Raw genomic sequence first — 24,157 nt, 5'->3', positions numbered from 1 at the left:
CGTGTTTACTTCTGCTCTAAACAAACACTGGGAACAAAGGCAGCCCGTTCACCAGGCACAACCCCAGTCCTTAAGCAGACCAGAGAACAGCATTGGAGCTAACCAAAGTGGTTTCCTTGGTGATCTAAGGAAAGTCTTAGGAGGTTCCCTCTACTAACATCCCCTTCCAGTAATGCAAAGGACTCCCCAGAGGGTCACAGTGAAGGCAGCCATCAGCCACAGCAGAATAAGAAGAGCTCTTACCACTTGTCTTATCCAGCAGGTACAATGCACCAGTCATGTGGGATCCACACCACAGAAAAGAACTCCACCCCAGGCCAACTGAGTCAGAAAGGGGTAGGGAGTGCTGGATTTAGGCAGTTGAAAAAGTTCCAAGGGTTACTCGGTGGTAGCCCAGTCTTCTGACTTGCATATGGAAACTAGTCTAGTCAAATCTATGCCCATGCCACCCATATATTATTGATGCGGAAACTGAAACCCAGAAGAAGGGATTTTCCCAAGCCCAACTGATTAATGAGGGATGAAAACTACACAACCCCTTGAATTCCCAATGGATGTAATAAGACCTTCCTAGAAGGTCTTGCTCCAAAAGCTCTCTGAGTAACCGTGACCCTCTTCCTTCCATGAACAGTCCCTGGCAGATAACTCAATATCTATGAATTATTAACTTCCCTCCCAGGAGCTTCTCTCTTTTCTCTCTCATTAAATTGCTTTTATTTTGCTTTGCTTGATTCATGAGGTGTTGGGGGCCACCAAACTTCTTTGCTAATCTGGGAAGGGACCCCAGGGAGTTTACCTATGTGTCTGTGGCAGTACTATCTACAGTCTATAGCAGTTTCAAGTAGCTACTATTTCAGGCCTTCTGGCTTGGGCATGGCAATTGGGAAGAACTCAAGGGAGCCCACTAGCAGGTGTTAGAAGCCCTTGCTTATCAGGAGCCAATGGTAAAACACATGTTTCCCTCTCAACCCCACAGCTGAATAGGTGGAGCAGGCAGCTGCCCAGGAAGCATCTCTGCCCATAAACCCGGGTGAAGAATGCCATTCCTGCAGCTTGGCTGGAGAGTCCCACTATCAGTACTATCCTTTAGATGGAGCCATCAGTAGGAAGTCCACACCTCTGCCTCCTGGCTGGTGGGGAGGTCAGCACACTTGCATGAACTGAGTCTAATTTTAGAAGTGCTAACCAGCCCCTGGCCGTTCTCAAAATGTGAAAAGTGTGATGGAGAGTTTACCAACACTGCATCAGACAGATGCAGGGCATGACTTGGACAAAGAACCGAAGTTTCCCCTACTTTACTTTCAGCTCTGGCTTCTGTTTCCTCAGTGGGTGATCCCCAACCCCTGCCAACCTCCTTGCTTTCTCCATTTCCCTTCAAGGGCAAACCCAACAACCATGGGTCACAGGCATGCTGCTGTGGAACAGACCACAAGAATGCACTTTTGTGATGGGGGGAGGGGTCCTTCTTGAACCCAGTTTATTAGCATTCAGCAAAAGAAATATATGTTGTAACAAATAGGCAATGCATCAAGATATCCAGTGAGAGCTAGGATTGGACAATTATGTGATGTCTCAGGGATAAGGAAGGGGAAGCTAGGGCACATCCAGGGACCATGCTCCCCATTTTACACTGGGAGAGAAAAAACTCTTACACCTGGGGTGGGTATGTACTGCAGTTACCGATTTCTTCCCTCTGTCCTCCAGCCATTTTATTCAATATGAGCTAAATATACATTCCTCATTTCTTCTCCACCCCGCCCCCATACACAGCAGGGAAAACAAGCACCAATACTAACAAGAATAATAATTAAAGCCCCGCCTCTCAGTAGGCCCAACCCTCATACATATACATGCCATGTGGATTTTCTTCTTTGGAGTGACTGTAGGATAGAAAAGTGGGAATCAGACCAGCAAGACATTACCCTGATAGTCACTGTTCCCCCTTAATACCATTCGTATGTGAACGGGAGCAGGACAAGGCAGGAGAAATGGCGGTAGGGGGAGAGATACCCCCAAAGCAGCAAGAGGGGTCAAGGAGTTCTCCAACATCTCTTCTGGGCAAATGTCAACTGAGTTCTTGGAAAGTCCCATGCAAGGGTTTCCCCAGTGAGATGGCCAATTCATGGTGGTTGAAGCATCACTGCTATCTGTCTCTTTAGCTTCTTAGGGAAAAGGGACATGATAGAAACTCCATGTCCTCCTCACTGGGTTGAGAACGCCCCCAAAATGCTCCTTTGGAGAAACTCAGCATGACAAATAGCACAACATGGGGACTCATTTCAAAATGAAAGCACAAAACATAAAAAGGGGGGGGGGAGAGGAGAGATGGGTATTTCCAGAAGGTCTACACATGGGGAAGGGGCAGGGCCCAAAAGAAAAAAATAAAGCCATAAACAACATGCTATCTACCAGGTTCTCCATGCCTGAGTCACCTGGCATTTGTCATAGTACCTGGGCATCTTTTGCTGTCCCTATCATGGAGGGAGGGGATGGATAGTAAGATACATTGGGATGAAGAGAGGGGAAAGAGTGAGGACCCTAGGCGGTTGAGATGCCAGCCCTCTGCACAAGCAGCAGCAATTTTTGTGTCATCTTTGTTTTGTTTAAAACTGTAAACAGCACCACTTAAAAATAAAATATATCAGAAAAGAACAATTGATAAACATTGTTTTCCATGAATATAAAATGCAAACAATACAAAAATAGATAATTGACTTTTGATATATATATATATATATATATATATTAAAAACAACTTGGATGTAACATACACATGGGTAAACTTGAAGTCTCCCTGCTAAATCCCCCATGCCTCCCTCTAGCAACTGGGCCCAGGGGCCGAGGGTGGGTGGGGTGGTGGCACTGGCAAGGGTGGGAAAGTTGCTAGCAACAGGATGAGAGGAATACACCCTGGGTGTAGGAAGCTACTTCCCTGCTTGGTACAGCATTGAGGAGGAAGAGAGAACAGTGTTGACCAAAGCCTTTGGCCCAGGAGGCTTATGAACAGGTGCCCAAGCTGAGTGCCCCAAGGCAGGGCTTCCTTGAAGGTGCTAAAGCACTGAGAAACTGGTAGCCCTGAAAGAAGCCTGCTAGTTGGCCTTCTCTATCCATAGTCACTGGTTCCCCATGGACTGCTCTCATCCGAGAATTCTCAGGATCAGAGCTGTCTGGTACTGAATAAGCCTGCTGGGTAGCAAGATGATGGCAGACACCCCCTCTCAAGTCCTATCTTCCCTTGAAATCACACCCACAAGCATTATTCCAGGACCTTGCAATGCAGACATGGTGTTCGTCTGGTCACAGCCTAAGATATGTGGGCTTGACATCAATACCTTTAGTAGACCGGGGCATGTCTGGTGCCAGCTAAGCAAGCACTGGCTGTCTTTGGGGAGAGGCCTGGAGATTAGTTGGCTCTCCCAATGACAGCCTGTGCTGCCATCAACACGTCTCCAGCTAGATCTTCCTTCCTCTTCCAGGCTGCTGGTGGGATTCGGCCATCAACTGCTTGGATATAGAGACCCAAAGGAGCCTGGCTTCTGTAGCCATTCACCCTGAGACTGTCCCACTTCTGGTGGTGAGGATCCTGTCCTTGGGCTGGTAAGGACATTGAAAGAACTTGCAGGCAGCAATGATGTCCAAACCATGAGATGTTGCTCAGTTCTAGGCCTTACTCTGTATTTGACCTTCCAAAGCCCAGCAAAGTGTATTAGGATGATTGATGACTTCCCCTCAGGGGCAGCACCTCTCTTATTGTCTTCTTTTCACTGAGAGTTGATTATAATCTGCCCTTGGCCAAAGGCTGACCATCTACTTTTTCTCTTCTGATAGGCTGGAGGCTCAGCAGGCTCTGGAGGCTGGTGATGGCTCTACTACCTGCTGTGGCTGGCACAGTCCATATACAGATAGGAGCTTTAACTGCCCTGAAGGACAAGCAGAGACAGAGGAGGCAAGTAGTGGGGTTTCCCCTGTTGTAAAGGCATTTGGTGTTTACTTCCTGCCAAACAGCCAGGCCTATTTCAGCCCCACCCTCCCAGGGCAGCTTTGGTAAGAGGCCAGATGGTCAGAATTTGGGCACTTCTCTCCTGGAATGCTGTGCTTGGGGTGAGGAGGGCCTTCCTCATGCTTTTTCTTTCTCCAACTCCATGACTTAGGTATTTCACAATGCAGACAGAATGAGCCTGGAGAGTTGGTCTGGGTCCCCTGAACAGTGGTGTTAGTGTCACGCAAATTCATGTGGTACTTCCAGGGGTGAAGCTTTTATCAGACAGGTTTGCTCTTTGTGGGAAGGATCGCTGCCAACCCCAATCTGAGAAATGGTGATAAAAACCAGCACAGATACATTCTCTGGCCAAGAGGAAGTTTGCCATAAAGTTTGCCCCCTTGACTCAGGGAGCCAACAGCCTCTGTTCCCAAGAGCCCGGTTGACCTCTTCTCTTAACAGGCATGGAGATAAGTGGGTTAAGGGACAGGGGCAGGAAGGCAAGGTTTATAATTTGGGTCAACACACCCAGGCAAAAAATGTTCCATATTCTATTTCCAATCAAGAAATTAAAAGGAACCCTCTCTTATTGGTGATTCATAAGAGGTTGAGCCAGGTTAGATTAGCCTGTTGCAATGTCTTCCTGACAGCAACTGTTCTTCACCAGTATTTCCAAGATAGTTTAACATGAAAACTGTGGAGAAGTGAGTGTACCATTCACCCCATAAAAGGCTGCAACTGCCATGCAATCAGAATCCTGCAGCTTGGCAGAATGAGGGCAGGTCACAGACTGTCCTCTCAAGAAGGCTGATCCTTTGAGGATGCTAAGGACTTGGCTAATTAGAAGATGAAAGCTCTTTAGAGAACCAGAACAGCAGCCTAGAATGCCTTTGGTATCCTGTCTCTTGGGAGTGCTAGCCTGGTGTCTCTGGAGCCTCTTTACAGCATCCAAATGGAGGGGTGGGCAAGGATTAGGAAGTTTTTGCTTTTGGGGGAGAAACAATTTTCTCTTCTAAGAAGCTGGGTTACTTTGAGCTATGCAATGTATAAAATTCTCTCCTGCCAGCAGGGACAAATGGACCTCTCTCTCCTATCCTTCCCCTGCAACCCGCAAAAACCCTGACCCCGTTATAGCCAAGCCTAATTTAGGCTGCTTCTCTTCTTGTATCTCAATTAAAAGAATATGTTCCTTGTGATGAGATTATGAAAGTTTCCTTTAGAGTTAAAGAAAAATTCAAAAGTGTCTGTAACTCAGACGTCACAAGCTTAAGAGAGGAAGAAGGAAAAAACTCTTATCATTCCACAACTCAAGCCTTATGGCAGTATCTACAATACAACCCTATTTTGTCTTCTGTTTGCAACTGAATTTGATCACGCCATTAAGGGGACAGCATTTTTGTCTTTAACCCAAGCTATGGCAGACCAGGTTAAAGGGCCCCCATCTGGTTACAATGCCAAAGTCCACAGCAATAGGCAGTGAGACACATGCTACTTGATCCTAAGGACAGTTAGCTGGGGTAAATGGATTATAATCATCTGATGTAATGGTGACAGCTATGCCAAGACTGAAGGGAGTGGGGATGGGGAGGATCTGTACCAGTATTTCACATTGTCAACAGCAAACAAGCCCCCTGTCCTCAAGTGGGAAGCAGTGCAGACCTGGCTGTTCATCAGTGGTTCATTATTCACTGTGTGTAGGGGTGTGGCAGGGGTACTAAAGGTTCAGCTTGTGTCAAGGAGGCATGCTATATATATAATCACTAACTGGGCAACTGGAATAGGCACAAAAGTACAGCATCCCAAACCCTGTGTGGGTAACAAGAAAACCCAAAAGTAAAAGCTGGAGCAACAGAGCAGCAGCAGCCTCCTGGGGCAGATGTACTCAAGCTGAATGTGACCACAGATTGGCAGAAGAGGGAAGTGGGAAAACAAAGGCAAAAACTCATAGGATCTTTCCTTGGCCAAAAGGATTTTCAAGTTAAATAGCAATCCCCATCCCCCCACCCCTCTGCCCAACCCCTCATCCCCATTCACATGCTCAGGCCCCATGCCCCTACTCCAGAATAGATGATGACTACTCAGCTAGCTTTCCATTCACAGCAGTGGAGGAGTAGCTGGTGGGGAGGGGGAGAGAGGCACCTTGCTCAGCCATCTCCTTTGACAGGTCAAGGCTGGAAGCCCTGTAGTGAATGGGTTGAGACTGCTGGGGATCAGGCTGGACCCTGGGCAGCTGAGGGATGCCATGAGTGATGCCCACAGGCTTGGCCTGGGACAGAGGACTGGGGCTGAAGCTTCCAAAACTGGAGGAGCAACTGGGCTCATCAACAGGCAGCAGCATATCTTGAGGCCTGGCCCTCACACTCTGAGAAGCCTGTGGCTGCAGGTTATAACAAGGGACCATGGGAAGGGGTAGGTGTGAAGGCCGAGATAACTGAGGCCTGGATATCCCAGGTACCCTTGGCTCTGGACCTGGTACTGACAGCAACATTGACATGGCCACAGGAGGTATGCAACAGGCTGTCTGCCCATATGGAGACTGGCCAGAAGACCCATCCAACTGGCTGGGACTTATCCAGGCAGGGCCTGGGCCCACTGGAAGAGGACAGGGAGCCCAGGCAGGCCAGTCATAGGCCCCTGGTGGTTCAGTATAAAGGGACAAAGGACTGTCTCGGCCCCATTCTTCCTCCTCCTCTTCTTCTTCATTTGAATCTTCCTGCTGAGCCTGAAGCTCACCAGACACTGTGTATTCCTGGGCAAGGTGGGAATTGGAGAGCTCCAGTTCCAAGGTTTCCGCAGTGTCCAGGGAGCGACTCCTCCTGTTGAGGGCCATAGCAGCAGGTGGAGGCCGAGGGTGCATGCCAGGCAATCCCAAGTAGCGAGGGAGACTGCTCACACCCCAGGGCAGACCTTGGTAGAATCGGCTATGGTAGTTGTTGAATGTGTGTTTCTGGTAGTAGCCCAGCTCAAAAGCTTCCAAGGAGGCTGCAAGGTCTTCATCATTGTGGAACTCAGGATTCTCTTCACACTTGCCTTCCCCATCCCGTTCCACATCAGCGATATCAAAAGTCACCATAGGGGGCAGTTCAGGGAGGTTTTGAGTGAAGGATGAGTCAGAGTCAGAGCTGCAGGACATGCTGGAGAAGAGGTTCCCGCTGCTGGTGAACTCCACAAGGGCCTGTGAGAAACTCACAGTGGCATTCCCTTCCTTCTCAACCTCCTCTTCCTCTGGCTCCTCAGGGGGTGAATAAGTAGGGTAGGCCCTCCTGGGAGATCCTCCAAAGTTTGCTTCTTGCATGTCTGGCTCAAACATAGCATCACTTTGGAAGAGCTGCATCAGACAGGTACTTTGATCCTTCTTGGAGCAGATTCCCTCAAAACGCTTCTCTAGAGGACGGAAGTCCCTCCAGTCTGGCTCACTGCTTGCAGTGGCAGGGAAAGCTGAGGTGGTTCCCCGGTGGGAAGTCTGAGAGGCCCCTGATACCCCTGCTACCAGGCCCATCACTGATGGGCCTAAGGGCCTCATCTGATATTCCATGATGGGCTTCTCTTGCCAAGTCTGAACCTCTCGGACTTGAGCCTCTTGAGCATGGTCCTCTCGGGCCTGGGCTTCCCTGGCATAGGCCTCTCGGGCTTGGGCCTCTCTGACATGAATTTCTCGGGCATGAGTTTCTTGGGTATAGGTCTCCCTGCTGTGAGCTTCTCGGGCACGTGCCTCCTGCGCCTCTCGGGCCTCAAGCTGCTCTCGCCGAAGCTCCCAAAACAACAACTGTTTCTGGATGGTCACTAGCCGTTCTTCCTCTGTCTCCATTGCCCCAGGTGGCCGAGAGGAAGAAAAGGGGTCAAAGTTCAAGAAGGGATGAAATATCTCAGAGCTGTGACCATGGAGGTCATAAAGACAGTCATCTACAGGTGGGGAGGTCTCAAGACTATCATCTGGCTCATAGAACTCATACAGGGCATCTCCACTGTAGCTGTCTCGGGGCAGGCAATCCCTCCGGACAAGCCCCAAGGCCTCACCTGAATCATCCTCAAATCCAGGTGTTGTGGAATCATAATAACCCTCATCACTATTGGGGGCAGACTCTTGCTGGTCACTCTGAGGAGTCAAAAGGTCCCCAGGGTTTAAGCCAGGATAAGATTGAACTGAGTCAAGAAGCATATAGCCATGGTGGCCTGGAGATGTGATGGGATGGTAGCCCAAATTCAGATTGGACCTTGGGTACATCTGGGCACTTGCCCACAGATATTCTAAGTCATATTCTTCTTCCTCCTTGACATCCTCTTCTTCCTCCTCTAATTCCACCTCCTCCTCCTCCTCTTCCTCATCATCATCATCTGGCAAGGCCATCTCCTCCCCACCTCCTTGGTAGGTCACCAGGCAGGAACTTCGTTTGGTCCCATCTCGATTGGCCCTCTGGCCTCCAGAGGCCATGCTGTCTGTCATACTGTCCATGTCTTGCTCTGCTATAATGTCACCACAACCTGTCAGTGAGTCAAAACTTTTCAGGGATGTGACATCCCCAAACAAGAGGCTTAGCTGGTCCCCAACAGGGCCATTTGGTGGATTTACCTCTTCTGCCACCACCTTCTCCCCTGTTTCTGGACTGTGGGGCTCCTCTGGGCCACTGGCTTCAGAGGCAGGCTTGGGCTGCAGAAGTACTGAGGCATAGGCCTCCTTGGGTTTTTCTGGATCTTTACAGGCTGTCTTCTCAGTGACTACTGGAGAAGGCTCTGGTACTAAAGAAACTTTTGGCCCAGGAGCATCTTGGGGTTTGGCATTTTCTTTTCTGGAGGCTTGGAGGATATCCTCATTATGGGGCAGAATGGCTGAGTTCACATATTCATGAGGCCTGGCTCTGGTCCCTTCAGGCCCCTTGGGCCCTAGCTCACTTTGTTCAGCCCCAGAGACCTTGCTTTTCCGGTGACGGCGGATACTGCTGAAAAAACCTTTCAGGCCTTTCTTTGGCTTGGGCACAGAGGGAGCCTTCTCAGCCCCAGCTTTCTCTGTGGCTCTAGCCACAGATGTCTTGCATCTGGAGCTGCTCTCCAAAACCCCATGGGCACTCTGGGAACTGGGAAGTTGGCAGGGCGATTCAGGCAAGAGTAAGGCAAAGCTGGTTCCTTCACTGACAATGTCTTCAGGGCCACAGGCTGCTTCAGTCAGGCCATCGTGGGTCTTGCTCTTGCTAAGACCCTTCTTGGAGATGCTTTTCCCAGAACTTTTGCTTCGGCCCCCTCCAAAGAAACTAGGCAAGGTACAGATGCCCTTCTTGCCACCAAAAAGTTTCATGGCAGTTTTCCTCAGCCTACCTGGGCCAGATGAGGGTGGCTCCAACACTAGCCCTTCTGTTATCTCAGCTGCCTTGTTCTTGGCTCCTTTCTCTGCCCCTTGGTCCTGGGTGTCCATAGAGGCTACTGCTCCCTTGGTCTGAGAAGCTTCATCCTTTCCACTCTCCATGGTGATGGGGACAACTCAGGTATGTTCAGCTGAAAAAGCAGCCTTCTGGCTTCCAAGCACTGTTATAACATCATCAGTCAGGAAGCATCCCAGTTGGGTCTAGAGGAGATGAGAGAAACAAAGATAGAGTATACTGGTAAGCAAGAAGCCAGGCTGGGTTTGTTTTCACAGGTGTCTGTTAGTTCAGGCTTGAGTGGAACCAGAAAGAAAGTAAAAGAAAATGTAGGGAAAACCTTAATGCATTCCATATGGTTGGCTTGCTGGGCCAGTCTCCTCTGGGCCCCAAGGCAACAAAACCCTACATTGAACAATTAGACAGCCATCACCCCAGCCCCTCATTGGGTTCACTCCCTTCAGTAGCATACCCTAGGCCAGAACACTGGGCAGGGGAAACTGCAGATGTGGGAAATGCTCAGTTGTGCTACTGACTACAGGAGGAATTATCAAAGGGGGTAAGATAGGGGGAGGCAGGAAAGGCAGCAGGGAGGTAAGCTCCGATGACACAGAATTTTTGGTTTTTTTTAATTTTATTTATTTGAGAGAGAGAGAATGAGAGATAGAGAGCACGAGAGGGAAGAGGGTCAGAGGGAGAAGCAGACTCCCTGCTGAGCAGGGAGCTCGATGTGGGACTCGATCCCGGGACTCCAGGATCATGACCTGAGCCGAAGGCAGTCGCTTAACCAACTGAGCCACCCAGGCGCCCCGACACAGAATTTTTGAAAATCATCTGGTAAAACAGCCCATTGAGTCCTCACTGGGCTCTGCAAGATCCAGGCCTCAATTTCACCTTAGTCTGGGTTCTCACTGACATTTTTCCTGGGGCTAGAAAGAAAAGTAGACCCGAAGTTTCATCTCTTCCCCACAGGCTACCTAGATTGCCTACCTGCACATGCTCAGAAGTTCAGAATAGGAGCTTCACAGATCCACCTTGCAGAGCTGCAATCCAGGATCTGCTAAAAGCGCATGGTGGCCTTGGGGCAAGGCACTCTCTAGACTTCGGTATCCTTGGTCCAAGAAGCCTAGCAATACTTCCCCCTCTAGTGGTTATGTGAGGGGTAGGTCTAGGTCAGACTCTATTGACTGTTTTACTGGGAAAATTTTTTAATGTGGCTCTTGGCAACTGGAACCCCCCATGTTCCACTTTAGAACTGTGAGGCAAACTATTTCTTCTCATTATTTTGGCCCTCTTTTAGCTCCCTATCTAGAAAGGGAGCTCCCTGAAGGCATAACTCCATATGATTCATGTTCCTGGCCTAGAAGTTAGGCTCTCAACAGCTATTAAATTAATAAACCTGGTACAAAGCACACCGTTCTGGTTTAGGCTTCCAATCCTCCAAACATCCAAATGCTACAGAGATAGAATAAAAATGACTATCCATCACCCATCCCAACACATGTCCTCCACCCCAAGTCTGATATATTCATTCTAGTGACTACAGTTGGTTGACAGATGGATCAGTGACCAGCCTGCTAAAACCCGATGACCTATCCCTGGAAAGTTCCTCACCACCGTGGCCCCTCTCTGTAGGGTAGCTACCAGCAGCCAGGGAGCTAGGGTAAAGAAAGGAGGAAAAACAACTGCTGGGAGCCAGAAAGAGACAGACAAACCCTGCTGGTGTCCCTGGAGTAGTTTGCCAACACATCAACCCTATAATTGGTGGCAACAGTAATAAGACACATATTCACTCGCAGTGGAAGATTATGGACCAGTACTGGGGGTGGAGAGAGACTGGCAGCTAACTAGCCCCTGACCTAATTGGAGGAACCCTCCTGGAGCCCCTGATCCTGTTCTGCAAACATTAATTTTGTGCCTTGTGCCTTGTGCCTTGCTTGGCTTGACACTTGAATCATCAGTGTGACCAGGCTTCCATCAGGAGCACTCTGCATAACTGAATATTAAACTTGGAGCAAGATAATGGCTGGTTATCCAGAAAATAAAAGAGAAAAGATATCATCTGATCCCTTCTCTGCAGAGATATGTAATGTCATTTGCTCAGGCTAGGTTTTTCTTTTTTTTCTGGATGACATATTTTTACATGATATTGTTTCAGCTCAGCTCCCCCTCCCTGACAAGAGTTATCCCTACAGTAAACAGTGCCACCACCACCCTGAAATACACAATCATGCACACACACATAACCACTCAGAGTTCCCTCCTCAGGAATCAGATGGGAATAGGGGCTCTATCATCTATCTGAATTCCCCACTTTTCAAAACAGAGATGTTTTTATTTCAACCCTGAAAATATTGACAGTGTTGTCATTTATGGTGCTAGACATGGGAGAGATGGGATAGCAGTAGTGGAGTTGTTTATGAAATTGTATTCCCCCCTGTGGAATTTATGAAACAAACCTCTCCTGAACATTTGGTAAGTGATGGACATTAAACTCAGTTCTACAAGGTAGGCCAAGAAGCGGGAACCCCAGCTAGTGCTTTTGAGGAAGTTCCTAGGCTAATAGGGAGAGGGTCTTATATATAGGATACAACATAATACAAGTCTTAAAGAGGAGCTCCCATCTTAAGATGCATGGTGGAGTATCAGTCTTCATACCTTGTTATCATATCCCAGGATAAATCTGAAAAGCAGAAAGACACCCCCTAGGTTCAGAAAAGCTGCCTTGAGGAGAAGGCATTCAATCTGGGCCTTGTCAGACAGGAGTTAGTAGAAATGGCAATGATTTAGGTGAAGGGATGATTGAGACTAGTAAGTATGGCTGGGCATCAGGAAGACCAAGGGCCAAGTGAAAAACCTCATGAGCCTAAACATCCTTGTGGGTAGAAGGCTGAATTCCCCTGCTGGGTTTGGGGATGGAGTTCCTATGAACAGAGGGATTAGGCAAATTGAATCTTAAAGAGGGTCGTTTTCGAGAACCTTGATACCCTGGCTGGAAGGCAGTTCCTATGGGCCTTCTCTTTCCCTTGCTCCTGTGCGCCACTGGGGTAAAAGCCAGCCCACTACTTTCTACATTGTCCCCCTCCCTGCCACAGGAATCTGCAGTGTGTTGTGGAAGGAGCCATGAGCTGCAGGGCTGGGTTCCAGGCCATGCTAGGGGACCCTGAACAAGCCAAGGCACCCTTCTTAGGCTTGAGCACTTATGAAATGGAGATCACTAGAGTGGTGTGAGAATTAGATCAGATAATGGACACCATACACACTTTGTAAAATGTAAAGTGCAGTGCAAATGAGAAAGATTAACATTACTGTTATTCTTACCACCTTCCAAGTCAGATCCCAGTTTCTTAGGAAGTAGCGAACATGTGTAAAAGGCCACTTATTTGGGAAAGGTATTCACTGTGGGGAGCCCAAGGGACTAGCTGCCTTGGCCATACTGAGGAAGAGCCAGGTGTGAGGGAATTTTAAAAGCAAGAGTGTGAATTTATACAAAGTCCTCTGCTTAAGGGCAGTTTTAAAAGCGTGTGTGTGGTGAGAGTGGGTGAACTAGGCAGGGGTATCTCTGGGACTGGGATTCTCTTCCCACAACTTCAGGCCCTCCTCCTAACTAGGACCAGGGTCATCTTTGCTGGCAAGGACCAGCCTTGAAACTGTGCTGTCTCCCATTTCCCTACCTTGTCCTTCCCAGGGCCATGTACCTCCCCACAGCCATACATAATGTCTATTATGTCTCCCCAAGACAGTAGAACAGGAGGTGGCAGGGTCACCCATAGCTGGTATCCCTCTAGCCCAGCCCTACCTAGCTACCTCTGGCCCAGATGCCTTCTTCACGCTCCTTGCTACCCTACTTGGTCCCAGTGCTATCCTTCCCCAATGGGCTATGTGCCTTTATTTGGGAACACAGAATTGACTGGCCGAGAGAGTGAAGTGGGGCATAAGGCAAAGGGGACTGCAAGGGACAGACTCTGCAACCTTTTCAGGTTGGAGCTGAGTCCCCTCATGGTTTCTGCCAAGAAAGTGGTCCTGCCAAATGCAGGGCCCCTCAACGCTTGGGTTTCTCAACCTTTGTGGCTAAGTTTCTGGTGGACTGGTGCGTAAGGGAACACTCTAAAGCTACTCTGTGGTCTCTAGCAGGGGCAGTTTGTTGCAGCTGCTGCTATCATGGCAGGGAGTGGGATGTGGCCATCTCTGCTCCCAGGACCAGCCTCAGGCCATGCTGGGACCAGTGAAAGGCTGGCTACTAGGACAGAGCTTTTGTTTTCCTCCCTTCCTCTCAAAACACAAGCAGGAGAGGAGCCACAAACTTGCCCCAGGAACCCTTCTTAGTGAGGAGGAAACATCTGCAGCCTGAGCCTTACATATTTTACTCCCAGCTCAGCTTCCTGGGGCCAGTTCAGCCAAGTTAGAGTTCAGGGAAGAAGTGTATGGATTTATGCAGTAGCTCCAGAGGCATCACCTCAACCAGGCATAGTTCCCTAGATCTCCACCAAGCAGTCTTCCTGGGGACAAGCCTACTCTGGGCCCATCTTGCCCTTGTGTATGGGGGCATGGTAACTAAGGAAGCACTGGTGAGGATAGGAAGCCCTCTCCCCAACAAGAGGCAGTCAGTTCTGCACTATAATCAGTTCTGCCTACCTGGGGGAAATCTAGCAAGTTCTTTCAGTTTCCTTAACTGGAAAATGAGGGTATTGAGAGTGCCTACCTCTTAAAAATATTGTAAGGAACAAAACCAATGTATATATGTATACCAAATAAAATTCAGTATATAGCAGAGGCTCAAAAACATAGCAACTAATTTTAAAAAATATTTTCTTCAAACTATAGTTGGACAATTTCCAGCAACAAAACTCCTTGGTTTGTGTAAGTCACCAAAACTCCTTGGGCCTCAGTTGCCCCAAATGGTAAATGATGGTGACTACGTTGGTATCTCACAGGAGGCTTTAGCTGCTCTTTTAGCCACCTTTCATATTCAGGGACCTAAAATGTTGCCTCCAGTCAGCTAGTGGCTAGCAGCTCTGGATTAACCAGGTAATTTCAACTAGCCATGTTCTGTAGCCTAGGCCAGAAAGGTCAACAATTCAAATTCACCTAAACGTACCAACATCAAAGGAAATGCAAATCAACAGACGCCCTTCACCCAATGGGGCACTTACCAGTTTACAAAGCACTCCCTACTCCCTCACCTCCCATTTGCCATTCCCAGCAATCCATTAATCAGTCCTGGTGGGAGATGCTAACTCCTTGTCACCTTGTCACAGAAAAGGAAACTATCTAAACTTGGGAAAAGGCTTTACCTCAGTTCACAAAGTTGGATGGTGACAGAGCTACACCAGCCCCCAGGCCGCTGGAGTCCCCATTCCAATGCCATTTTGCTGTACAGGGCTAGCTCCCAGTTGTAGGAGGAAGACTGATAGCAAGGACTGTACAGGTTCCCCTCACACCTGAAAGCCACCATCTCCCCCTCCCCTTGCACCCATGTCCCAGCCCAGCTGAGCTTTCTCTGAAGTACTTCCAGTCCTCACTTGGCTACCACTGTTTTGGTCCTACCTAGCACATTCCAGAAAGCATGCAGACTTGAGAATACAAGGGTTGCCAACCCAGAATGTGGCTGCTCTCCTCATCAGCAACTCCACCACCACCACTCCCAGATTGTGGAACACACTCCTTTACTCTCCTTTTCCTTGGGAGATAATTTTGAGAGGCCAAAAAAGACTCAAACAGAAACTTGCCACTGGGGACAAAGACGCAGAATTTGAGCTATTATTTAAAGGAAATGACCTATGGGGCACCTGGGTGGCTCAGTTGGTTAAGTGTCTGCCTTTGGCTCAGGTCATGATCCCAGTGTCCTGGGATCAAGTCCTGCATTGGGCTCCTTGCTCAGCGGGGAGCCTGCTTCTCCTTCTTCCTGCCACTCTCCCTGCTTGTGCTCTCTCTCTCTGATAAATAAATAAATAAATAAATAAAATCTTTAAAAAAATAATAAAAGAAATGACCTATGAGATTATCTGGAACTGGAATCACCCATTTCTAAAGCCCACAGCCAAAGTCCACTCTCAAAACCATTTGTTCAGGGCCTGAAGGAAGGGCCGCCTGGCTTGGCATCCTTTTGTGAAGCTATACAGACTGCTGGCAGAGCTTTACCCATGCTACTCCTACAACCACATCTCCCCTAACTTGCAGCCTTACCATTAAGGAGCACCTCCTCTCAAGGGGGTATCCCATAACCTCTAGATGCAACACAGACCCCAAAATGGGCCTTCTTGCCTTGCCTCCCATTTGCCCACCACCAGCCCCTCAAATGAGTTAACATACTCAGCCTAGGATAATTCATTCTGGCAGGCCTCGGTCTTTCTGTTCATCTCTCTCAAATGGACCGTCCTTCATGTTATAGTCACTACATACAGCACAGAGCAGGAGCTCAAACAACATTGGTTCAACTGAAATCTAATTCAGCTGGAGTTTGTCAGCCCAGAACTAAAATGCCAGCTTCATCCCTTACAAGTGGGGGGTTTGAGAAATCAGCCTAACCTCCCTGAGACTCAAAACACCTTATCTAGAAAACGAAAAAAATGCTATCATGCAGGATCACTGTAAGAATTAGAGATGATAAATGGAAAGGGTAAATTGCTCTCTAGTTACTGAGCAGATGTTCAATAAAAGAGCCTTGTGATGGGGCCTCTTGCAGCCACCTTCTCTACTCTAGCTCCTCAGCTGCCAGCCCATGTCCTCTGAAGATGACACAAGCCTCTTAGCTGAGCTCCCTCTGGTCCTTCCCTCCTATAACACTGAAATCCCACTCCTTCCCTCTCCTCCATACTCTTGCCAGATTCATTTTTACAACCCTGATTTCAGTGCATCACTCCTCTACTTACGAAATTATTCCACACCGCCTACAAGGTCAGGGTCAAACCCCTTTCCCTGACCTTCAAGATTCACTCTCCCTGCATGCCCCTTGCAGGTTTCCTAGCCTCACTTCTCTACCCTTTAGCCCCAAACACATAGGGACTTCTCCAGTCTAGGAGGTATGGTCACCCAGACATCACTTCTTCCTAGAAATTGGCTTTCCTGGTAAGCCTTTTTGATGCCCCACTTTCTCCTGAGGCTGCTGAAGTTCCCTGCCCAGCTTGCCTGGAATGATGGGGGCTCTGGGAGCCAAGCCATCTATTTGCTACACACCTCTTAGGCTCCCAAACTTCCTTAGAGAAGAATATATCTGAGGTGGGTGCCATGCGTGCCTAGTAAGGCTTCTACTATGTCAATACTAACCCAGCAAGGGTGACATCAAAGACAGGCACCCTCCCCCACCCAGTTCAGATGAAGAATAAGAGGAGCTAACTCCAGGGAAACAGATGTGACAAAGCAGCTAAGGAAAGCCTGAAGAGGAACAGCTGGACCAAATGAACAATGGAGACCCTGAACTTTACCATGTACCCACTTCCCTATATATACCATACCCTATGTGAGAGGCCAGGTAAGGAAACTGAAGCTTGGGAGGGGATCAGAATCAGTGTACCAGCGTACTTAGAGGAAGAAACCTTGAACTGAGGGGCAAGAACTTTATGCTCCTATGTAACCTTGAGCAAATCCCTTCCCTGTTCAGGGCCTCAGTTTCCCTATCTAGAAATGGGAGATTGAACTAGGGGGTCTGCTTGCCCCAGTCTGTGTGAGAAGCTGGGAGAAGGGTAGTCCTGTGCCCAGTTTTCTAGTGGCTGCAGAAAGAGGAGGCATGTGGGGCTCCTGGGTGGCTCAGTTGTTAAGCGTCTGCCTTCGCCTCAGGTCATGATCCCAGGGTCCTGGGATCGAGCCCCACATCTGGCTCCCTGCTCAGCGGGCAGCCTGCTTCTCCCTCTCCCACTCCCCCTACTTGTGTTCCCTCTCTCGCTGTCTCCCTCTCTGTCAAAAAAAAAAAAATCTAAAAAAAAGAAAAAGGAGGCATGTAATTTTGGGGGTCCTAGGCTTCAGTGGGAGGCCTGCATGCCTAAATGGTTGGGCTCAGTCCATCACCGCACTATAGCCCAGCCTCATTTCTCATGCCTCCCTCCACAGAATCCTGCCCAACACTTTACTTTTTCAAAATACACTAGGCCTGGCCTGCAAATATTTCCTATATGTCCAGAGGGGAGGGGGACCAGAACTGGTCTGGTCCAGCCCTCTCTCCCCTGAGTAGCCCCCAGCAGGGAGGGCTGAGTGCTGGGTTGGGTTAGTATCTGTTTGGAAGCACAGCAGGGGAAAAAAAAAGAAAACAACAACTGGAGGAGATGAAAGCACTGAAGGCTCTGCAACAAGAACTGCAGATCAAAAGGTCCCAATGCCCCTGCAGCACCAGTATGCCTGCCTCTGCTGCCACCAAGCCCCCTCCTATTATTTTCATTGTCCATAACTATCCCCTAATCCCAAAAGGGGAGGTGTAGAGAAGCAATGCACCCTCACTCAGCAGGCACCTGCACCTCCTCAGTGGTTTTGGTTTCCCTAACTTTCTTCCTGGAGATATACTTACACATGCACAGGTTTGAAAAATAAGACCAAGGAGAGGAGATGAAAAGCTCTGTGATTATTTAATTCAGAGAAAAGAAGTTGGGAGTGGGGAGAGACGATTTAATGCCCATGAAATCTCCAGTGGTTTGTTAAGCAGGAGCAATGACAGCCAGCTGCCTTCAACCTCACCCCCCAACACTTACACACACACACACACACACACACACACACACACACACACACACACACACACACACACACACACACACACACACACACACACACACACACACACGTTTATGTATAGCATGAGAGGCTCAGATTAGCCCTGAGAAAGAATTTCCTGGCAGTGTGAGATGTGTGACCAAGGAATGAGTGACACAGGGAGGAAATGCCTCATCTGGAGGCTTTACCTTTATCACCTAGTTTATCAGCCTGGATTGATTCAAGTTGGGATAATTGATTCAAGTGATGGAATAACACTGGGGATGCCCTCTTCTAGCCTCAAGTAGCTTATCTGTAAGTGAGGGGGCTGGAAGCCCCTTTTCCCTCTTTGGTTCTACAAGCAAGTCAGTGACCTGCCAGGCTTGCTGCTATTTATTTCCTTATTCCCCTGGACCAGGGGAGCAAGGCTGCCCCCATGCCTCATACACACACTTTCAGAGAGTGTAAATGTTCTTGAGGAATTTTTAACACTTCTATCATACTAAGAGAGAATCATTGGACTTCCAACTTCTTCCAGCTACCTCCCCTCCTTCTGAAACTTTTACCCCCAACAGGCTGCAGACCAAGGCCAAGAAGCAAAATAGACCTGAAAGGGGAGGTAGAGTTCTCCAGATGGGGCCCCCAAGCTAAACCCAGCACCTTCTCACTCTTGAGGAATGGAAGAGGTAAGGAAGGTTAGAGGTTGGTTAATAAGATTTGTATTGAACAGAGGCCACTGGAGACAGTGGGATACAGTGTAAGAGCCCTTGCACATCCCTAAATGCTGTGTGATCTTAAGGAAATCCTTGTTGCTTTCCAGGACTCAGTTTATCCATCTTGTAAGCACAGAAGTCCAAACTGGTGCTCCCTGAAGGCCTGTCCAGTTGGAAGGATGAGGATCAGCAGAGGCCTGGGGGATGCTTAGCCTCCACCACATTGGTATGTAGACTCTAGGCACCCTCCTTCAACTTCACCCCCGGCAAGGCTTAAAGGAAGCCAACATGGTACAACTTCCCTCCAGAAATAGCTGTCCCTCAGTTTTATGTCCAGATCCAAAGGTGACTTCTTACAGTTCCAACTTATAGCATGCTTCCAATCTCTAAGACCCCTTTCTAAAATCCCATATTATTATGGCATATTTGCACCCACACATAGAAGTATCAAAACTTCCCAATTTTCCATTCTTCAATGGCCCCTTCTCCCATTCTCCCAAGATCAAACCCCCATTCCATAGCTTAGCATTTGGGAATGCCCACCACTGGGCACTAACTCCTCTCTACCTTAAATCCAAAAATCTCAACCAGAAAAGACTAAGCCATATTTCTCAGCCTGGCTGCTAACAACCCCTTCCCATTCCTAATTTTGCTTATACCACTACTTTGCCTAGCCAAACCCCTCTACTTTCTGGAAGCTTCCAGGGTGATCATCCTGCAAATACAGATTTCTTCTGTCTCCACAGTAGTTTGTCTCTAGGCTCATGAATTAGCAACCAAAGATATGTGTAGTCTGGGGTCTGGGCAGTACAGATCTTGAGCTTGTTGCTGAAGGGAGACATCATGATTAATTTTTTTTCTTGTCGTTGCAACCCATCGCCTTTCTCCATTCTCATTAGGCATACTCAATAAATATCTGAGCCTTGAGTATCATTTCTCTAATCACTTTCATATGGATCAGGACAAGTGCAACTTGGAGAGGTAAAGGTCTTCTTGAAAGCTCCACAAAGACAGCAAGTCTTTCTAGACCATTCATGAACTGCTATACATTGCTAGGCTTTGAGGGGGTTGTAGCTGAGTTCAAGATTTCATTTACCCCTCTGAGGGGTTTTGAGAGAACCCAAACATCCATGGTATCAGGGAGACAAAGTAGAGGCAGGGAAACTTAATAATAGTTTGACTCCTATTATAATTTAAGCCCCCAAATGGCCAAGGGATGCAGGCAAGCTTGTAGGAGTTCTGAGCAAGGAGAGGTCATTGTAGGTTGCAAGACACAGGCAGAAAAGACACCCAGGAGAAGATGGGCCCAGAGCTGGGGCCTGAGAGGGAAAAGAATTTGCACAGTGCAGTGTGAGTGGATTTGGGTGTGAGAAGGGGAGTTATATAGGGAAGATATATTAGGAGGCTGTTGGTCTGAGGCAGGGCAGAGAGCAGGTCCAGTCCTGAGCTGGAGATACCCAGCTGCAAATAGAGGGTTGGTTTCCTTTGGTGCCTGGTCAAAGTGGCAAGAAGTGACTATAGTGTATTATCTGCAGTCCTGGCTGGTGTCACAAAGGTCCCCAGCTAGCCTTCCCCCAAGTGAGGGATTTACTCCTCTCAAATACCCAGGTTTTGCAGCCCACAGGGTTCTCCACCCTCAGAGGCTGGTCAAAGGTCCAAGAAGAGCCTGCCAGGCCCCTTTGTCACTCCCTCTCTCCTGTTCTTTGGAAAGGCCTAGAGTTTATTGCCAGAGGCAAACCATGGTGCAGTGACTGAGCGGTGGGTGGGGCCGAATGAGGGAAGCTGCACTGGGGGTAGAGGGCTCCGCTAAAATGCCCTCTGGTAGGGCAGGGAATCCAATAACACAGTGCCTTCCACCTAGCCCACATCCATGCCTATGCAGCAGACCGGCAGAGCCACAGAGGGAAATGTTTGTCTGTAGGAGGAGGCTCCCCTTGACCCTGTGGGCCATGACAAGATGAGTCTGACCAAACCGAGGCCAGCTCTGCAGGGCCGGTCCAGCTGCTACCTGGGCACCTGGACTGGGGAGCACATGGAGGGCACAGCCCCTCTTCACCAGGGAACCTGGGCAAAGTCCTGCAGTCAGGTGGTCACCAGTGTCAAAGGTGTCTGCAGTAGACAATGACAGCAGCTCAGCAGGCTGTGTATTTTAAGTAACTGCGAAGTTGGAGGGTTTGGCTGTCTCTCTAGCTCTCTCACAGACCCAAAGGGTGAGTTCCCTACTACAATAATTGCTCCCTTGGCCTCTGGCACAGAAATCCCCCCCACCAACATGAGGCTTATCGCTATTTTTAAACAGGAGGCAGGAAAGAAAAAAGCGGCCAGTGCTCTCCGAGTGGAGGAGGTGAGACGAGTGGGGACAAAGCGGCTTTGCAGATCTAACCCAAGGACTAGCTTGAGCTGCAGCTCTAACCTAAGGTCCAGCAAGAACTCCGTTGCCAGCCCGCCTGCCCGCGGGGTCTGGCGCCAGATGTGCCTGGAGGCCCAGGAGTAGGGGGTACGGCTGGTTGGGGCCCGCAAGGCCGAGGTTCCTAAGTGGGCAGCACACAGGCCCAACTCAGCTCCCTGGGAGAGGAGGCAGACAGTGTGGACAGCCCAATCCACGCCAAAGCCAGTATCCATTGGACCCAGGCCAGCGCGCTGCCTCCATCCGCAGAGGGGAGAAGGAGGCAGGGGATGCGCAGGGGAGGGAAGGGGAGGCAGCTGGGCCGCTGGGGTGAGCAATACCCACGTAACACAGCTGTTCCAGCTAATAATGTGCTACAACAAAGCTGCGGAGCTCCAGGCCTACAAATGCACCGCTGGGGGTGCTGGCTGGCAGCTCCCCTCCGGGATCCGTGCGGTAGCACGTGCGGGGCCTCATCCTCGCCTCTCCCGAGAGCCCGGAGGCATGGCCCAGGCTAGCCTGCTTGCCTGCCCGCCCTCTATAACCCCCTCTAGCCGCGGTCGCCGGCGCCCAGAGGACTCTGCTTTGCCCCTCACCAGCCAGTCCTCAAAGCGGGTTCCCAGGGGGAACGGAGAGCGGCCCGGACGCCCACTGGCCCAGCCCTTGGATTCCCTCTTCAGGCGGCCGGAGCGGAGCACGCGGGACTGCACCGGACGGCGGGCAGGCGGAGGCTCCCGGCTGCGCGCAACGCTTACCCGGCCGGGTCGGGTTTCCAGCCCGGTTATTGTCTGCTGCGCCGCCCGGGCCGGGGCTCGAGCCTAAGGCTGCTGTGGCTGAGATCGCCGCCACTGCTGCTCCCGCCGCCGCCGCCGCCTCCACCGCTCTAGTCACCTCCTGCACTGGGTCCCCTTCCCCAGGCTTGGGGCAGCTTCCCCATACCCCCTCCCCACGGACTCCACAGCCACAGGGTGGGGCGTCCGCGCCCTGATTGGCAGGCGTGTGGCCCAATCACTACGGTGGGAAGGCGTGTCCCGCCCCGCCCACTGTTTTCCTTGGTGCATTGCCCTTTAAATGCAAATAAGCGCGGGCGTGGTGTTTGCAGGAGGCGGAGAGCGTGAAGAACCCCTCGCTGGGACTCCCCATTCCCGCCCCCACACTGGGCGGATCGTGGCTGGGAGACCCAGTGAGCTCGCTGGGCCGGTCCCGCCCGGCTGGGGCTCGCTGGAGCCCTGGAGTTCGGTTTCGGTTTTGCATACACTCCCATTTCCGTGGACGCCGTGCAATCGTGTTGAGGCGCCCAGGCCGCCACCCGGCAGTTTATTCCAGAGCGAGAGGAGGGCGAGTAGAGGCGGGGCTGAGAGGCTGGGGAACCTGGGGGACTGCAAAGCCCCTTGGCGCCTCGCCGGGCCCAACCTTAGGTGGAGAGATAGGGCCCCGCGACGCGCGCCCCCAGGCCTTGCAGAGGGGGGACTCACCTGCCAGGAAAGCCAACTGCAGCGTCCATGCCCCAGCTTTGGCCTCTCAGGCACACCAGGGCCCTTAGGGACCATCGAGGTCTGTTTGCACCCGTTACCCAAGGTTCTGGTGTTGCTCAGAGAAGGGAAGGCACTTCCCTGAGGTCACCTAACCTGCCAGCGACAGGGGCAGATTTGGAATTTAGAACCCCAGGCTCCTGTCCTAGGCTGCTTTCATTTTTCTCTGGAGAGACCTGTTCCTGTAGTTTGACCCTCACCCAAATTTCCCACCTTTCATGGAACAAGAGGGGATCTCCAAGGCCTCTAGAGGGCCCCTCAACCTTTTCATGGTAAGCCAGGCTTTGTGCAGTTTCCTGTCCCTGAAAAGTCTAGAAATTGAGAGAAAAATCTTGTCTGGACCCAGACTGGAGGTCAAGGTGGAATGAGGAGGCCTGCACCAGCCTTGCTGGCTTCTGTGTTTGGGATGTGGCAGGTGGCCAGCCTGAGCTTGGGTCTTAACTAGCCTGAGGGCAGTAAGTGGCTGCCAAGGACTAACTAGTGAGCTGAGGCAATAAAGAATCCAGTTCTACCACTAGCTCAAGAATATCCAGAAGGCCCTACCCTAAAACTCTTATGAATGTCTGAAAAGGGTGGGGGGATTAAAGTTGAGGAGAGGGAAGAGATTCGAGAACAATGCCTGCTATTTTTGCATTGCAGAAGGAGTATTCCTGTCTGCCTTGAAAAGATCCAGCTGCTAGAGTGGAAAGAGGAGGACAATTGCCTCTGCATGTGTGGAGCACAGGAAATGACATGGCTTGCTAGGGCTAGCATCTGGCTCCAGCTCTACCTCAGATTTGCCATATGACCTTGGCTAGTCCATTTTCCTCTCTGGGACAGTCTATCACCTCATCTCCACAAGCAGTGTATAAGATTGATCAAGCTCCTTGATCTCTTCCAACTCTGATAGTTGAACTCAATTCTTTCTCTTCCATGACACTCTATACATCTCCAACCAAAATGAGCAACTTGAACATCAGACCTCCTATTCTGGTCCTGGGTCTAGGTAAATGGCAGGTAGTCGGGAGCCACTGGCTCATTGTGTGACTTTGTTGGGCAAGTACCTTCTCCTCCCTAGCTTTAGTTTCCCCATCTGGATGGCTGAACTATAATATTTCCTTGGAGCTGTGCTTTCCTGCTTTGCAAAATCCTGGTATTTGTTGGACCTGATTTGGAGGTGTCTTTTTTCCAGCGCCTCCTCCGTATGCTTCTGCAACTGCCTTGTGCCTCTGGTTGCCTGCCATTTGTTCATGTTTCACCTAGAACCCTGATTCTCTGAAGTAGGCCAAATGTTACAATTTGAAGAAGACAGTTTCCAAATCTGGAGCCCAGGGAAAAACAGGGCCAGGGCAGTCTCCACTGTGGGAATAGGGAGAGAGGAACTGTGCAAAGCAGTCAAGTGGTGGGCTTGAAATAATCGTGAGGCAAGGAGGTACTGCTGTGCTACTCCTGTCACAGGAGCTAGTCCTCCATGTCCTCTTCCCAGCTGCCAAACATTCCATCATACCAGTTAGCCTTGGGATGGACAGATATTGAAC

At 49.9% G+C, this 24,157-nt stretch overlaps 1 protein-coding gene across 1 annotated transcript; it reads right to left on the bottom strand.

Annotated features, from left to right (window-relative positions):
• Positions 1-6,036: 6,036 nt before the first annotated feature.
• AMER1 (APC membrane recruitment protein 1) lies at positions 6,037-22,040 on the bottom strand. The gene is made up of 2 exons (XM_027608485.1): positions 21,864-22,040; positions 6,037-9,536 (listed from the first exon to the last, which is right to left on the bottom strand). The coding sequence occupies exon 2, from the start codon at positions 9,435-9,437 to the stop codon at positions 6,054-6,056; it is 3,384 nt and encodes a 1,127-aa protein (XP_027464286.1). The 5' UTR covers positions 9,438-9,536; positions 21,864-22,040; the 3' UTR covers positions 6,037-6,053.
• Between the last annotated feature and the right edge of the window lie 2,117 nt (positions 22,041-24,157).

Source organism: Zalophus californianus, chromosome X (genome assembly GCF_009762305.2).
Source record: "Zalophus californianus isolate mZalCal1 chromosome X, mZalCal1.pri.v2, whole genome shotgun sequence".
In the NCBI taxonomy this organism is placed as follows: Eukaryota; Metazoa; Chordata; class Mammalia; order Carnivora; family Otariidae; genus Zalophus; species Zalophus californianus.
The sequence above is the reverse complement of the archived record's forward strand: the minus strand, read 5'-3'. Positions and strand labels throughout refer to the sequence as shown.

What these genes read in the sequence shown, in the direction of transcription:
- AMER1 (XM_027608485.1), bottom strand. Translation starts at nt 9,437, where the DNA reads ATGGAGAGTGGAAAGGATGAAGCTTCTCAGACCAAGGGAGCAGTAGCC.